General features: G+C 44.1%; 1 protein-coding gene across 1 annotated transcript in view; it reads right to left on the bottom strand.

Moving 5' to 3' along the window:
• LOC146796571 (uncharacterized) overlaps positions 1 to 16,671 on the bottom strand; it is a 464,924-nt gene that overhangs the window by 124,307 nt on the left and 323,946 nt on the right. The window contains exon 14 of the mRNA XM_085629207.1: positions 15,959 to 16,077. Within this exon, the coding sequence (XP_085485333.1) occupies positions 15,959 to 16,077 (119 nt within the window). The remainder of the gene's footprint in view (positions 1 to 15,958; positions 16,078 to 16,671) is intronic.

Here is a 16,671-nt window from a genome sequence, read left to right as displayed (position 1 = left end):
CGGAGGTGATTTGCTCACCGGAGAGCCCTCTGGTGTAACTTGAATGATAGTTATACCTGGCGAAGAAGAAGTCTCCCTCGACGTCGAGAGCCGTGATCTAGACGTTGGTCTTCCTACGCCTTCCGCAGGGATAACTTGCCTGTCCCTCGACGTCGAACCAGAATGAGCCACCATCACGACGACCGTGGAGGTGACACTCTGGACGGCGGAGATCTATGGGACGAAGTCCTCGACGTCGGTCCATTCGACGTCGACCGCTGGTGATCATGCGGTATCCTCGATGTCGACTCTGCCCTCGATGTAGACCTCTGACGGGTCCGAGAGGGTGATTGCATTGACGTCGATGGGCACTTCAACGTCGACTGTGGTTTATCATGCTTTGAGCCCGAAGCATGTCTCGACGTCGACCTACTTCTCGACGGCGATCCTGTCCTTGACGTCGATCTCACTTGATTTGCAGGTCTCAACATTGATTTACTTCTCGACGGTGATCTGGTCTTTGACGTCGATCTCACTTGCGTTGACGTCGATCTTGCTTGAGTCGTAGGTCTCGACGTTGACTTACTTCTCAACGGCGATCTCGTTTTCGAAGAAAAAACATCACAGCATGTCGTCGACGTCGAGACCAACTAAACAAGTGAGGTCGACGTCGACGACATGCTGTGATGTTTTTTCTTACTTCTAGCTTCTGGTGATGCAGATCTTCACCGTTTTCTCGGAGAGGAGAGCCCTCCAGATGAATGATGACTCTCTGGGTCACTTTTATGATGTTTTCCTCTCTCCAGCAAGCCTAGAAGCCTGATCTTCTCTCTGTCTTTCAATTTTCTTCTTGAAAGATGAAGTCAGTGGTAGCATGTCTCTGTGTTGTGAGAAGAAGGTAGACACACAATGCAGACCGAATGAGGATCAGATTTGGCCATCTTCTTCCCATAGGAAGGACATTTATAAAATAAAGGTGGCATATCTGACTAAAAAGAATGACCAATTGGTCAGAAAAAGACTGATAAATACCACCAGTATCAAGAAATATCAAAAAAAGTAGTTAGAATAATTTCTCACTAGAAAAAGTCAAAATCAGTTAAGCTCAAGCTCCAGGTTCCTCACAGAATGAGCCGGAAAAAAGAACTGACCTAACTGTCACCTGTGGTGCATGATGGGAGCAGGGTCTCCTGGAGACCTTAAAGGTAAAGTGCTCAGGGTCTCTGAGGCCTTAAAGGCGAGGTGCCAGTTTCCTTTTCTGTACAGGGATGTTATTGATTTATGCAGCCTTCTTTAGGCTAATTGCCTGCCATTACCTGTTTTCTTTGATGAAAATAAAAGGTTTTTTGCGGAATGCTATTACTGTACATGTCCTTCTCTCAAATTATATGTTTATGGGTTATTTTCATACTAGAGAAATGCATGTAAATCTGGCTTCTTAGCCTATTGGGTATGTTTAGGACTGCATATTTTTATATTATACATGTATATGTGTATATTTATCTCATACTATGTACTCCTTTTCTACTACATACACATATATATGTACTTTTGTATATGCTCCGGGTTCCCGCACATGGGCGGAGATAATTCAGTGCTTATGACTATTGATGAGTATCCCCTGGAAGAGAACAGTCCTCAGTCTGATATTGGAGGTTAATACAAAATGGAGTCTATAATCAATGATGGGTATTACATGTGCATAGTACACAACGCAGACCCCAAACGATGAATGGTATGACTCAGAGATGTTTTAGTGTCCATCGAGTCTTGAATGTGGCAAAATATGCTGAACAGCCTTTTATCACAGTTATCGATCTTTATTCTAGTGTATAAGGCCCTCAGGAGGGGTAATATCAGCTCACAAGACACTTTAGGTCACAGAAGACTGGGAACTTGGAAGAGACGACACACAGGAAAGTGGAAAATACGCATTTATACTAGTAAAACTGCATTTCCCGGACTTGTATGCACAGCCCGAGCCACTAGAGAATCAGCACAAGAATGCAAGCTCTGGGTCCATAGTGGCAAACAAGGTATGTAAACCCCACCTATAAAGAATTCCACTGAATGTTAAACATTGGGGTGTTGTGACCCTCTGCTATTCGATTCAGTTCACACTTGGGTCAGTCCGTCGCCTCACCACTGTTGTTTGATACCCTGTTTGGTTCCATTCGGTCCTCTGGTTTTCTTACTTCTTTCCTTTGTGATTACTTGCTTTGTTACCCTCTTGACAGTCTGCCTTCTTGTCCAGGCCTCCTCTCTCCCTGTGGAACACTTACATTTCATCGTTGGCTTCTGATCAGGTTCATGGTAAGCCAGGGGCTACTTACAGAATCTCCACTTCTTGCACAAGGTAAGTCTCAAAGATGGTCATAGCTTGACCATGAGATGCTGTGCCCCAGAATACAGTTCAGGTTCTCTGAACATCCGCCTTAGGGTGTGTGTCTTTCTCTCTCTCTCTTCTTACCCCCTAGTCTGTGTCTTTTTTAACATCCTTGACTTAGTGCAAGAGATTGAGTATGCCCGGCTTGATTTTGTGGGATTGGGAAAGCTCTCTGGGCCATTTAAACTGTCATGGTGTGTCTGGGCCTGGCATTACTGTATCTGCAAGTCCAAACTCAGTAATTACGGGCCCAGACACACCAGACACAGACCTTTGATCCGAGCAGCTCTAACTGCAGCATAGGAAGCAGAAAATATTCCCCCTCACCCACTATACCTACCTATACTACAGGCTTCTGAGAAACCACAACAATCATCTACCACTTCAGGCAGGTGGTAAGTGAGTTCATATTGGGACCAGTTCTTTTGCCCTTAAAGGGGTAATAACATGCTAATTTGGACCCGAGTTCCAAGATGTGTGTGTTATTCCCCATTCGGTGGAAAGAACATGTAAGCATTGTACTTGAGTGAGGATATGCCAAACAGAATCAGAGAATCTGACATCTAGGTATCCCCAAACCTAAACCTGGGAAGCTCATAACCTTAGAGGGCCACTTTTTAAATGGCCATAAGAATAAGGCATGAGTGTCTGTGCTCATAAATGCAAGAACCTTTTCTATAAATCTACTCAAACCGGCGCCTACTGATGCTCTTTGGTAGCCACTAAAATATTTACTTTCTAGAACTACACACTTCTGCTAGCTTAAGCAGCATTAACAAGACGCCCTTGGGATGAAATTCTCTGTCTTCGTGACTCGATTGGTTAGGACAAATTAAAGAAAGGTGGCACAAAAATGTAATTACACACATCTCAATTATAAATACTGGGAACACAAAAAATCTATGAAAAACAATATTCCCTTAGGAGCAGCATAATTAAGTGCTCCATGCAATGATATGGAAGTAATAATATTTACTGTGTGTTTAACCATATTAATCTTGGGGAAAAAATTATTAATCAAATGTAGTAGGTGGTTGTATTTACCTTAGTGTAGACCCACACATATATTACCGAAAAGTAATCAACGTATTTGCTCATGCTAACTGTACTTGTTTGGAAGACACGGTTTGGCCTAACTTGGAACCAGACCCTTGTTGCATGCAGTTCATGTTTAGAAAATGTTCCGCAAGTCTCATGTTTTTCTCCTTCTGAATGTGTCTTATCGAGCCCCTCGTTAGCTAGAATAGACATATTGTTATTGTACTGAAACTGTTAGATAGATGGGAATTCATTGGCAGTTGGCTGTGGACAAGCAGACTCTGGTGGTGGGAGAGATCCTCCTGTACCAGGCATACCGGACCAGTGAAACATTCAAGGTCAGACAGATGTGCGTTCTTTGTCCTGAGCTCGGAAACTAGGGAATCTACTGCGCCCAGAGAGCAGCAGCAGGTGATTGGACTGGTGTGGATGTGGAGCAGCTTCCAGAACCTTTCTTCATGTATTAATTATGTGTTTCATAGAATAATTTAGCAGACCATGTCCTAACATTGCTGAGAGAAGATCTCTTCTTGACTCAGCTGATTTACCATGCTCGGGGTGTTGACCTTTATGCTTGTGCACCTGTGCCAATCCCCGGAGTTCATTTGATTTTGGTACGAATATACTACTCAGTGGATATGCTATAGGGACCTGCACATCGTAAAGTACAAGCAGCAATGAAATTAGTTATTTAAAGCAATTGTATTGGGTGCTAACATATAGCCACATACTCATCCACTAAGAGTAATAATCATCTCTGAGAATACAAGATTCCAAAGATTTGAATCTGTTAAGAAGGCAATGCAGCACACCACAAAAGTATCATACAACCCTAAATCAATCGTTTATCCGGGTATGGTCCATTAATTGTAGATTTCATGCAAAGAAAACAATCAATATCCGTTCTTGATACGACTGTATATGTTGTGTTTATTGATTGGTAATCATACAGATGTCCAATTTTCACAGCGCAGCCGACGCGCGTTTCGCGCAACGGGCTTTCTCAAGGCTGCATATGTACAAGAAAAGAAAAAACATAGTATCTAATACTCTGTATATACAAATATGTAACAAGTATTTAGATCTACATTGCGCCGAACATGTAAGTACAAAACGAATCCATTATTTTGAAAATCCTAGTAAGGTACAAAAACTGAGAGCACGGCTCCAAGGGAAAGTACCCCCCAAAAGTGGTCCCCTAGATCGCGTACTTAACAGAGAGATAGATGCCAGAAGACTCCCCAAGTGGACAGAACGTGAGTAAAAGAAAGGGAAAAAGGTAACCTAGTCCTGTATTGTCAAAACTCCCCAAGTGAACCATCCACGTGAAATTGATACAAAAGGTGAGTGTTAAAAAGAGTGACCATGTCAAGTGACATTGAAGACCTGGACAGGGGTCATCTTAAAGAATGGGAAAAACTACTTTTCAATTCATCAGTTGGAATGATGGAGATTTTGATCAAGGATGCGGAACTTAAACGTAGTAAAATTCTAACAGAAATCACTAAATTGGAAGAGGAAATTCATGAACTGAACCTACCTGAAGTGAGGGAAAAAAATCTGGTAATCCTCAAAGAAGTACTATATAAACACCAGTTATATTTGAAGGACAAAAAATCCCAGAAAATTAGGAGGGATGAAAGAGACTATAAAAATGGAAGGGTTTATACCTTCGCCAAAAAGTTTGACAATGTTGGAATGGATATAAATCTGGCTGGCTCTGAACATCCCCCCCAACCAACCGATACGGTTAGTACTCCAGATACATCTAGTTTCAGCAGTGCTACCAGTAGTGAATCACTCAACATGCAAACACGGGTGGAGGGGGCTACATCTGATCCCTTTTTTTTTAGAACTACAACGTTTCAGGAAAGGGAACAAGCAGACATACAAAAAAGATATGGGCCAAAAAAGGCAAGAAGGGGAAAATCCAGCCACAGGCGGACAACAAAGAGTAGGGGTGACAACGAGATCAAGTGTACGCAATCAAAAGAACTGATTAATACTGTAGATACTGTATGCACGGATATTGTGAATGTTGTTAATCTTTCGAACCATGTGTTAAATGAACATGAAAGTGGAGATTCTGTAAGTAGCCCCTGGCTTACCATGAACCTGATCAGAAGCCAACGATGAAATGTAAGTGTTCCACAGGGAGAGAGGAGGCCTGGACAAGAAGGCAGACTGTCAAGAGGGTAACAAAGCAAGTAATCACAAAGGAAAGAAGTAAGAAAACCAGAGGACCGAATGTATATACAGAGTATTAGATACTATGTTTTTTCATTTGATTTTGGCACCTTCCTCTTAGAAGTTTCCTGTTCCCCTTTAAATAAATATTTAGAATAGGGAAGTACCTTTATGGAACCCGTCTACTTAATATCCTATCTTCTGTTGCTATATTTTGCATTTTTTTTCCTGTTAATATACAAATTCAGATTGTGTGATCATTTGAATAAAAAAGCTTATTTTATAAAGTGGCTAACTTGATGATTATTGATTGATGTGTAAGCTTGACTGAATTTTGTTAATAAAACCCTTATGGTTTTGACATCATCATTTGTCATCTTTGTGGAGTGTCATTGGTTTCACTGTCATTGACATGTATTGCTGATGATAGCTCCAGTGTCATTGGTTTCACTGTCATTGACCTGTATTGCTGATGATAGCTTCTCTCTTACGCTTCAAGTCAACAATCAAAGGTCCATACGACCAGTGGAGGATCCTTTTTGATGATTATACTAAGGGGCTCCGTCTGTGAACTTGGCTGGTGCTGCTGCCCATTGGAGGGATTCCTTGGACTTTCACCCCAGCTTTTTTGAAATCAACACCGCGCCTCGCGGCCCCCGCTTCGCGGGAGCCGCTCAAGGGACCGGGACTCTGCTGCTGTCACTTGGGGCATTGTTGGTGTGCTGACCCTGCAAGAACCGGCGTATTCAGGACTGCGAGGACCAGGGTGCTGTGCACGAAGCAGATCAGCCGCACCTGGTCCTCTTCCTGACTCCTCGCCCAACACCTTAAACAAGCGGTGCAGCCCCCGCATTGTGGGCTCCGTCTGTGAACTTGGCTGGTGCTGCTGCCCATTGGAGGGATTACTTGGACTTTCATCCCAGCTTTTTTGAAATCAACACCGCGCCTCGCGGCCCCCGCTTCGCGGGAGCCGCTCGAGGGACCGGGACTCTGCTGCTGTCACTTGGGGCATTGTTGGTGTGCTGACCCTGCAAGAACCGGCGTATTCAGGACTGCGAGGACCAGGGTGCTGTGCACGAAGCAGATCAGCCGCACCTGGTCCTCTTCCTGACTCCTCCCCCAACACCGTTGCCCTCCATTATATGTACGTCTCCCTCCCTACACGCGCTAGCGGGACGCGCGCGGGTCTCAGCACGGGGCTAAGACCGGGCAAAGAGCGGGCCGTTTGAGGCCGTTCGAGGTCAGCGAGGTCAGGTCGGGGCTACTCTCTCTTCATATTTATTACAACAGTTCTGTCGTACCTTAATTGTTAATCAGTCATTATTTTATATCCCCAGATTAGCCAGGGGGTTGCTGTCGTTGTGGTTGCCAAGCCATGTCTACAAGGCAAACACGGAGTAAGGCCGCAAATAGCGGTCCCTCAATCAATGGTCCTATGGACGATTTTATTACTCGTATTAACACAGCTATAGACCATGAGATTTCTAAACTCCAGACTCGTGTTTCCCTGGAACTGGCATCCGCTAGGAGATTGTCCCAGGTAATCGATTTGTCAAAAAAATCTTCCCTGGGCCATATAGCCACCGCGGTTACCCCGGTGCGTTCAGCTATCCCCCATTGTGTAGTTACACAGGTTGACGTTCATCACACCCCGGTTCTCCCTACACTACCCCCCACTTTAGAGCCATTGACTCAGGATAGTACAATGAATCTTCGCAATACGCCTTTCAAGCAGGATGCTAGTTCTAACAATTCTATCCCTGCAATGTTTCCACCTATGCGCTCTATTAGTAAAAATTATCAACCCAAAAAAAGATGCACCTCTCGGTCTGCTTACTGTCGCAAGAAGGCTAAAATTGTAGTTGCACAACACCTGAATTTGACTAGTGCTCCGGTTTTAAATTCTATAGAAGGGTGTGTGTCCAGGGAACAATCACATCATGTGGGAGTTAAAGAGGGTCCAGTTTCTGCCCCCTTGACTGCCCCTACGGTCATGGAGTCAGAGGTTGAGGGCTTACATGTAGAGAATGGGGAAAGGAATGAAGGAGAATTTATAGGTTTAGTTTGGGAAACCCTCAAGAAACTTCTTACCCCTCTCGATCTTAGACTCTCACGCATTGAGAATAATCTGCTCGAGATGGAAAAGAGCATTATTGCTCTGGCCACTCTCGGCCTGAGAAGTCTAGAAAATCAGGGTTTTCCTGTCGTTGAGCCACCTCCTCATGGTTTAACCCCTCAAGTCCCGCAAACCTCCCCTCCTGTCCCAGCCATTGCACGTTTGATTCCTACACCAGGGACTGTGGGTGTGGATCATAGTAATACCGCCTCCATACCTAAGGCTCCAAAGCGCCCTATCCCCCAACCATCATCTAAACCCAATGTAGGTGCACCGCATAGTCCCCCTCTTAGTGAAGTGGCGCTACATCCATATAAGAGCCCTCCTGCTAAGAACAACTTTAGAGGGGGTTACATTGATCTCCCTCCAGAGGCCAATGATCATGTGGTTGTGCTGACGGGTGACCCCGAGTTAGGAAGCGGCCATTATGAGAACTATGAGTCTCTGAAGAACAAGACAATTCATTGGCTTAACGTGAATAGACCAATCCCTATTGGACAGAGAAGTAGAATTTTGATGGTACGCAGAACCCCCTGGGTGGGCCCTTCAAAGAAATCTAGTCCCGGGGACTGTATAGTGGTGACCTTTGAGGACCCCCACACGGCACATTACATCTGCTCCTGGCCTACTGGTGAAGGTTCTCTTGTTACACCAAGGCCATTGCCCTTTTTTTACCCACCGTGTCCTAGATATACACGGGAAGAGGACTGGTCTTTAGTACACCACCATAACTGGAGGAGCCATCCCAAAAAATTTCAAGATCCCTGTATAAACTGGAATGGCTTCTCCACCTCGAATCGATTTGCTGGGCTTGAGGAGGTAGATTGACTCGTATGCCAACCTGTTCCCCAAGTCCTTTTACCACAGGTTTTGGGGCACAATGGCTCTTTTCTTGTGGTGACTGATCCTTCGGTTGTTAGCCCCCCAAGTCTAGAGGGAACGTTTTCTGTTTTACCTATAGAGGCGAGTTTGTATACACCATGCATTTCTGACCCCGAAGTAGTAACGGATCAACTGAATCCATCTTGTATGATCCCCGTGCCTCCAATTCAAAATGTTTCGCCAATCCAAAATGTTTCATCAATCAGGAGATTGACTGATGTAGCAATAGCTCCCTATTACCATCAGTTTGAGCCACTGCCTAGGCTAAATAGATCTACTGTGGAGGGGGTAGGACCTGCGTCCATTCTGGCCACAGTAGATAACTCTCCGAGGCAGATTATCCCAGACGTCCCCTTGTTAAAGATTATAAGTTGGAATGTAGCAGGGCTTGCCCGTAATTTTGAAATCCCTGAATGGAATGCCTTTTTGGACCCTTATAACATCTGTCTTTTGCAGGAAACGTGGTGCCTTGAACCTAAGCACCGAGTGGGCTTTACGACCTACTTTGTTCCAGCTTCCCATCAATATGGATGTAAAGGACGCCCGTCGGGTGGCCTTCTTATATGGGTTAATATTGCTTTAGGTTTAAATGTAACCGAAAAGCCTACGCATTCTCCTGATCTTCAGAGGATAACCATCCTATGCCCAGGGGGCAGGAAGCTGGAAGTTTTTAACCTCTGGGGGGCCAGGGGCGGGTCTTCCACTCTATCCTCCACAGGATTAAGCAACGATTTAGCCGCCTGCTGTATTGATTCTTACATTCTTCTCGCAGGCGACTTTAATTGCTGTTTTGAGCCATTGGCCAGGGAGGATATTTTGGATACTTGGGATGAGGATATAAGGAGAGGTATCCCACCCTGACCCTAGACCCGATCCCTAAATGGTCCCAGAGTGCGGTAGACATCAATGCACTCTGTATGGAATATGACTTAAGACCAACCAATGGTCGATCTAAATCGGATCCTTTGGGTGCGCACACCTATAACAGGATGGGACACACTTCTAGAATAGATTATGTTGTGTTGAATTATAATCTGTGGTCACTCCATTATGATATGGAGGTTATTGCGTCTTGCGATAGCGACCACAATCCCCTCTCCTTAACATTGTTTGCCCCTTGTTAGAACCCAGTTAAGATCCCCCATAAGTGGAAAACCTCCCATGAGCTTGCTCCTTCGCGCTGTGGCAGGCGCCTAAAGTGGGCTAAAGTAGCAGCGAACGAGGAAAGGATGGCACAGGCAGGGACCACTATGGCAGCATTGGGCCCGCGCCTCGAAGCCCTGGGTACCACCAGCCAATCTGTTTCACCATTATTCACAGAAACCATTGCGTTGTTAAGTGATTTGTTTATTATACCCCAATCCAGCGTGAATGTTTCTGCGAAAGGTGCTCCTAGGGCAAGAAACAAGTGGTATTCCTCTAAATGTCGGGTTGCAAAGGGGGAACTTATTTCCGCAGTGAAAAGTAAGGATACAGGCAACATTAGATGGGCGAGGAAACTTTATAAAAAAGTTGTGGCAGAGGCAAAGGAGGCCCATGATTATAGTTTCTGGTGGGATCTAGTGGAGGCAAGCACCAGGAAAGACTCCAAGGGGTTCGGGGAGCTGTTGAGAGCTAGGGACAAACCTCTTGATTCCCAGTTTACTTGTAATATTCCTGGTGATCTTTGGTTTGCCCACTTTTCTAAACTGTACTCTGTCCAAAGTGGGGTACCCCATCCTAACATGGGCCCCCTCGCCAGCTTAACAGCCGAGATCTCCATTAATGTCTGCCCCTTCAGCACTGAAGAAGTTGCAAGGGCAATTAGTTGTATTGTATCTAACAAGGCTGCCGGACCGGACGGAATCCCGGGTGACTTGCTGAAGAAATATCCATTACCCTGGAGTAGGTTAATTGCCTCACTTTTGAATGAGGTTGTGTCGGGAGGTTCTCTCCCTGACTCATGGAGGGGTGCTGAGGTCGTCCCTATTTTTAAAAAAGGCTGTCGGGACGACCCAGCTAATTATCGCCCTATTAGCCTCCTTGATTCAACACAAAAGGTTGCGGGCAAAGTGGTACTAGGTAGGATCCTGCAGTGGGTCGAAGAAAATCAGGTTCTGTCAGACTTTCAGGCAGGTTTTAGATCAGGGATGGGTACCATCGAGCAGACGTTTCGCCTTTTAATGATATATTGGAAAGTGGTTGTGCTGGGTGGGGGCAGCTTGTATTTAGTCTTTATAGACTTGCGAACTGCCTTCGACCTGGTCCCACGAGTCCAATTGTGGAATGTCTTAGGTAAGTTGGGTTTACCTCCCTACTTGTTGGCCTTGCTTATAAAGTTCCACGAAAGCAACTTTGCCCAGATTAGGTGGGGTACCCAGGGGGAGAAAACATCTCGTATCTCCGTAGATAGGGGCGTCCGCCAGGCATGTGTGCTTGCCCCCACTCTGTTTTCTCTTTATGTTAACGGAGTGGTGGAGCATCTGCTTCAACAGCCGTCAGACGCACCATCCCTGGCTGGCAGAAAAGTACCTACGCTCCTTTTCGCGGATGATACCCTCCTAATTTCAAAGTCACCAGTAGGTATCCAAAAGTTGCTTTCTAGTTTTAAGGCCTTTTGTGATACCAAGGGCCTGTCCATAAACATAAGCAAGACCAAATTCCTTGTTCTTAACCCTCCCAGGAAAGCGGCTGTTCCTCCTTCCTTGGACTCTGTTCCCCTTGATAGAGTTAACGAATTTGACTACCTAGGTATCCGTCTGTGTGCCAATGTGAGCTGGAAGGCGCACCACCAAAAGGTGTTTTTGACCCATAAGAGGGTCACAGGGGCCCCGCTCAAGGAACAACGTGCCTCAGTTTTAAAACCTATTGGGGCACTTCTTGATATTTATAGGGCAAGGGTGGTGAGTGCAGCACTGTATGGTGCGGAACTATGGGGTATACAAAGAGTTGATATTTTGACACACCTCGAAAATAATTTTCATAAAGATCTTATGAAGTTACCCCACAGTACCCCTTCAATTCCCCTCCTGCTAGAGGCCGGCACACGCTCAATCAGTGAGCAAGCTAGGCTACGTCCCCTTTTGTTATGGGCCAGGATATGGAATGTCCCTGAATTGAGTAGTTATGCAGATGCTCTCAGCGAAATCTTATCCTCATCCGGCTGGTATAAAGTAATCTGGCTTAGGGAGGTTAAGCGACTTCTCTATGACCTGGGTTTAGGAGATGCTTGGGTCAATAGAACAGCACCCTCAAAACAAATGCTCAAGAAGATCTATTGGCTCTGGGTGGATAATGAGAGGTTGTGTAACCCTAATCATTGTAAATCTGTCGCCCAGTTTTTGTTAGTTAAGGAGATCCCTTTTAGAGAACCTTATTTGGATGCAATCTTCAACCCAGGTGATAGAGCATTATACTTTAAATTCAGGGTGGGTGTTCTTCCCCTAGGATTCTTTACGTCTACCTGGAAACCTCTATACCAAACTGTCCCTTACTGTCCCTTTTGTAATCTAAGGGTCGAGTCCATAGCTCATTTGTTGTTTGAGTGCCATGCTTATTCTGTGCCTAGGTCGAGATGGCTGAAGCCTTTATGTAGGAGCCTAGGTACAAGATCATACTTGGAAGCTCTACGCATATTGCGCTCAGACGCTCGTCCCTTCTTTGCCTGTTGTATAGCTAAATTTTTGGGTTGGGCTTGGAGGATAAGAACTGCAAGGAAACAGTTGTTACAGTAATATCTTTTTCTTAATAATTTTTAGATATCCGACAGTATATGGAATTTAATAATTATTTTATCTTGTAACTGTATTGTATTATGTCTTATTTATTGTGCGTTATGTGTTGTATTGTTGTGCTTTTATGACAAACTGCCGAAATAAAGCTTTTGAACTAGAACTAGATTATACTAAGAGACTGAGGTTTAAGAATCCCCGTTCCATCACTATTATCCAATCCATTCTATATCAGCTTTTATTTTCCTACAGTCACAACTATTTCATAGAACAAAACTCTTAAGAGTTTCAAAGGTACACATCTGTCATCTTCACTTATAATATGCTGGTTCACACACATTATAAAAACTTTCCTTAAAGAAAATGACATTAAGAATGGATTTTACTGCCCCCTCTATTCACATAATATTGGATCATATCGGCATGTGGCCTTTGAGATGGACAGGGCTTCAATAAAAACACTAACACAGTAATAGCAGTTGAGCTCATGAACAGGGATGGTCTATCCAGTCAATACCTCTCAAATCCATTAAATGAATTCTAGAATGAGCGTTTAGTAAGGCATAATAATTAATATTGTGATTTTAGCAATGTTGATACCCGCGTGCTATCATCATGATAATTGAGAATATGAACACATGTTTACGTTTTCATTATTTGCAGCAAAATTAGTTAAGGTTCCAACAAGGAGTGTCCTGCTTCTTGGAAACAGCTAATACAAAAAGTAGGGTTCTGCCTGTCGACTTACTGAACAGTATAATCCAGACAATTAGCACATCTATTCAAATAACCTCTTGCTTATTCAGAGGGGATATTTTGAAAGCCTGATTAAAATTTGATAGTCAGTAGATGGACAAATGCAGCCCTACAAAACTGACTAGACTCAATTAAAATAAAGCTCAGGTAGCACTATAACCACTATACAATTGTATTACTGTGTAATGATGCATGCTGAAACATAGGGCCTGAATATGACTTTGGCGGTCTTCCTGCTGAACTGCCACTGATTACAACAGCAATCCAGGGCTGGCAGTGAAGGGGCAGTGGTGTCACGGCAGTGGGAATGTTTGGCTCCTATGAGAGCCTAAAAAGCATACTGTCGCCGTGACAGCGCCTCCAGCTCGTCCATGCACGGTGTGGCATGCACCATGTTGTTCATACCACACAGTGCATGCACGACCATGCACTTTTGGGGGGCACATCAGGTGCCCCCCTGCTCGCATCTCCCATGGGCAGATTAGCCCAGGTCATGTGCCCCCCTGCATGCACTCCTATGGGCAGATTAGCCTAGGGTCCCTGTTATGGCCCTTTACATGCCTTTCTGCCAAGCATTTCATGGCGGGGTCCCCGCCATGAAAAACTTGGTGGAAAGGCAGGTCGTAATCTGCTTGGCCCCGCCGCAATTCCTATCTGTTTTCCCCACCGCCGTGGGATCCTGGCTGTGGCAGCGACCTTGTGGCGGTCCCACCGCCACCATTGTAATCAGGTGGCAGGCCCGATGGGATGGAATCCGGAGTGCCATCCACGGGTACAGTGGTCCCAGGACTGCCGTACTCAGTTCAGTTCAGTTAAAAAAACTTTATTCGGTATGTGTAAAACAAGCATAAAAGTGAACATACATCGAGATTAATTATATTACGTATAAAAAAACAACGCAGATACCATCTGATCTACAACATGGGGCCAAAATTAATCAAGTCTAAAAAAGTGCATACATTAAAACTGGTTGTGTGACACATGGAAGATATTAGGAAGTAAAAACAAAGCAGGGGACACTTGGTCTACAACATGGGGCCAAAATTAATCACATTCAAAACACATAAAATATTATATTTAAAAAGACAGCTCAATTTCTTAAAACTCATCAGGGGGTCGTCGCCATGTCGATACAACAATATTTTTCCGTGCATTTTCAGCATTTATAATAAAAAGTGCCACATTAAGGCAAACCATGGCATTGTTAAGTTCAGACAAATATTTTACTGCGGCAAGATGAAAAGTACTGTCATACACAAGCAAAAGTTGTTTTCAAATAATAATTCTAAAAACCCGAATAAAACCACAAAACAGCATAAAGTGCACAATGCTCTGCTTGCTCTGTCCATCACATGGGCAAGGGGTCATGGCTGGAGGGTAAATTTTCATATTGTGAAAAGCCACTAGGTGGTGGACGATTCCCAGTCTGAATCTGACTAATACAAAACGATGCATATGGTTGGGTATGTATGTTAGATAATCTGCCGTACTCGTAATCACGCCTATAGTCTTGACCACTGATGCCTGATTTTCCCTCGTACTTCATGTCTAAAGGACAAAGATATTAAGAAGCATATTGCTGCTTTGTTGCTTTGACATTTGATCAATCTCTGTAATCACATGTCAAAACAACAAGCAAAGGTTTGCAAACTTTATTTTTTAATGCACTGTATTCGAATTCATATGTGTGATACAGGAGGCTCCTTCAAATTTTCAAAAGACTTATATTCAGTTCTGCCTACTCCGTAACACTGACACAGTCTTCCATAATTTAACCTTTGATGTGGCACATGAATTTTAAGTTCTCTGGTTTGTTCTTCCAATGATTGAGGGATTTGGTTGATGTTGTCCTTCATAGATCTACCTTTCACATGTAGGATTAGGATTCCACTCTAGCTTCAGGTTCTGCAGATGGTGAATATTATGGTTCATGAATGAACCTCTCCTCACGTATATAGGCATGTTGGTTTTTATTCTGTAAAAAGTGTCCCATAAAAAAACAGCAATGAGTATGATTTGTGGCTCAAGGGGCTTGCTTTGTTCTTACAGAAGGAAACACTGGTTCCCTAACGTAGTGTGAAGCTGCATGTGGTCTTCTAGTACCCCGACAATTAAAATGGGTAGTTTACCGATCTTTTTGGGAGCGTATTCCATTCAAAGCAGATAACTCCTGCTTGATCTGGTACAACATCCTATTCAGGCATGTACCTGACTGAGTGGCTCCCAAGGGAGAGGAACATTTAAACTGCCTTAAAGTGGACAAAATATTGATGCCTTCATTCAAGAGGAGCTTTGTTAGGTAGAGCTGAGGGACCTGAAAATCCACCTAAAGCATTAACATACGTACCCCTCATCCATTACTTTGTTTAGACACCTTGACACAGATTGTAACCCTTTGCCCTCCCCTTCATGGAAACAACATGCCTCTACTCAGGGGACAGGCTCAACACGAGCACGATGGAAAGGCACCAGACTGGTGCAGATGCATATAATCATGGCCATTATGACTGTCTGCATGGGTGCCTCAGTGCCTTAGAAGTGTGCAAAGTTTGCAGTGCATGTACAAGTTTAGTACATGCCATGTAGGAGATTCCAGGAATTCATGCTGTTTACAAACCTAATTACACTGCTGATTCAAACCAATCCTGACCCTTTCCCACTGACTTGCCCACAACCAACTTCCTTTTCTAATGATGTCTTTAAGTGACATCAGAAAAGCCTTTTTCTGCCTTTTCCACCTTGATGCAGTTAGTTCATGGCTGAGGTTGAGATTCCATTGCAGTTTTAAAAGCATATGTTTCAAAATGGGATGCAAACGTTTTCCAAACAATGAATAATGTATCACACAAAAAACAGAAATATCAGTTTTACTCAAATAACAACAAAACGCAAAAATGTACGCACCTCGTGAAACAATGTTGAGACTTCCCTGAAGGACATCAGAGAAGGGATGGAACCCACAGGAGGAATCTGGTTGCAAATCATGAAAGCAACAGGAATTTGATTGAGAAGTGGACTCTTGCCTGAAGAATGCAAGAAAGATTGACAGAGATTAATTATTGGGAGTAATGAGACATCCACCATGAAAGTCCAACCTACCCACCTCTTGCATTTCCTACTGCATTTGGGCTGAAAGAGATGGCAGCTTGCCCAAGTACGAAGCCGCTACAGCTCCCTCACTGAGAAAACCAACTTGGAGGAGGTCAAGTTGGTGAAGATGATCTTGGATGCCATGTCCATGGACTTTTTTTTCCATCTGTATCTGGCATGTAATCATGGCAGCACCCTGACAGGAGATGTGCAAAAATGTCCAGCACCACTGATAAAAAACACCCAGTACACGTGGAACACTCACTGAAGTGGTTCCACCATTGAGGTAAGTGCTTCGGGAGTAAAAAAACTTTGTACTCAACAGGCCGGCGCATACGGGCTGGCAGAGGTGGTGCTGCCACTCCGACAGCTGGCCAGCATGCTCCAAAAGAAACCTCACATGTTAGAGGACCACAGGTATTAAGTTCCTAGAAACATTTGAATGAATATCAATATTATGCGAACACAAATCACACTATTATTTAAAAAGCTTTCTAATGCACATTTCTAAATTTGCAATTATTTTT

Source organism: Triturus cristatus, chromosome 10 (genome assembly GCF_964204655.1).
Source record: "Triturus cristatus chromosome 10, aTriCri1.1, whole genome shotgun sequence".
Classification (NCBI taxonomy): domain Eukaryota; kingdom Metazoa; phylum Chordata; class Amphibia; order Caudata; family Salamandridae; genus Triturus; species Triturus cristatus.
The sequence above is the reverse complement of the archived record's forward strand: the minus strand, read 5'-3'. Positions and strand labels throughout refer to the sequence as shown.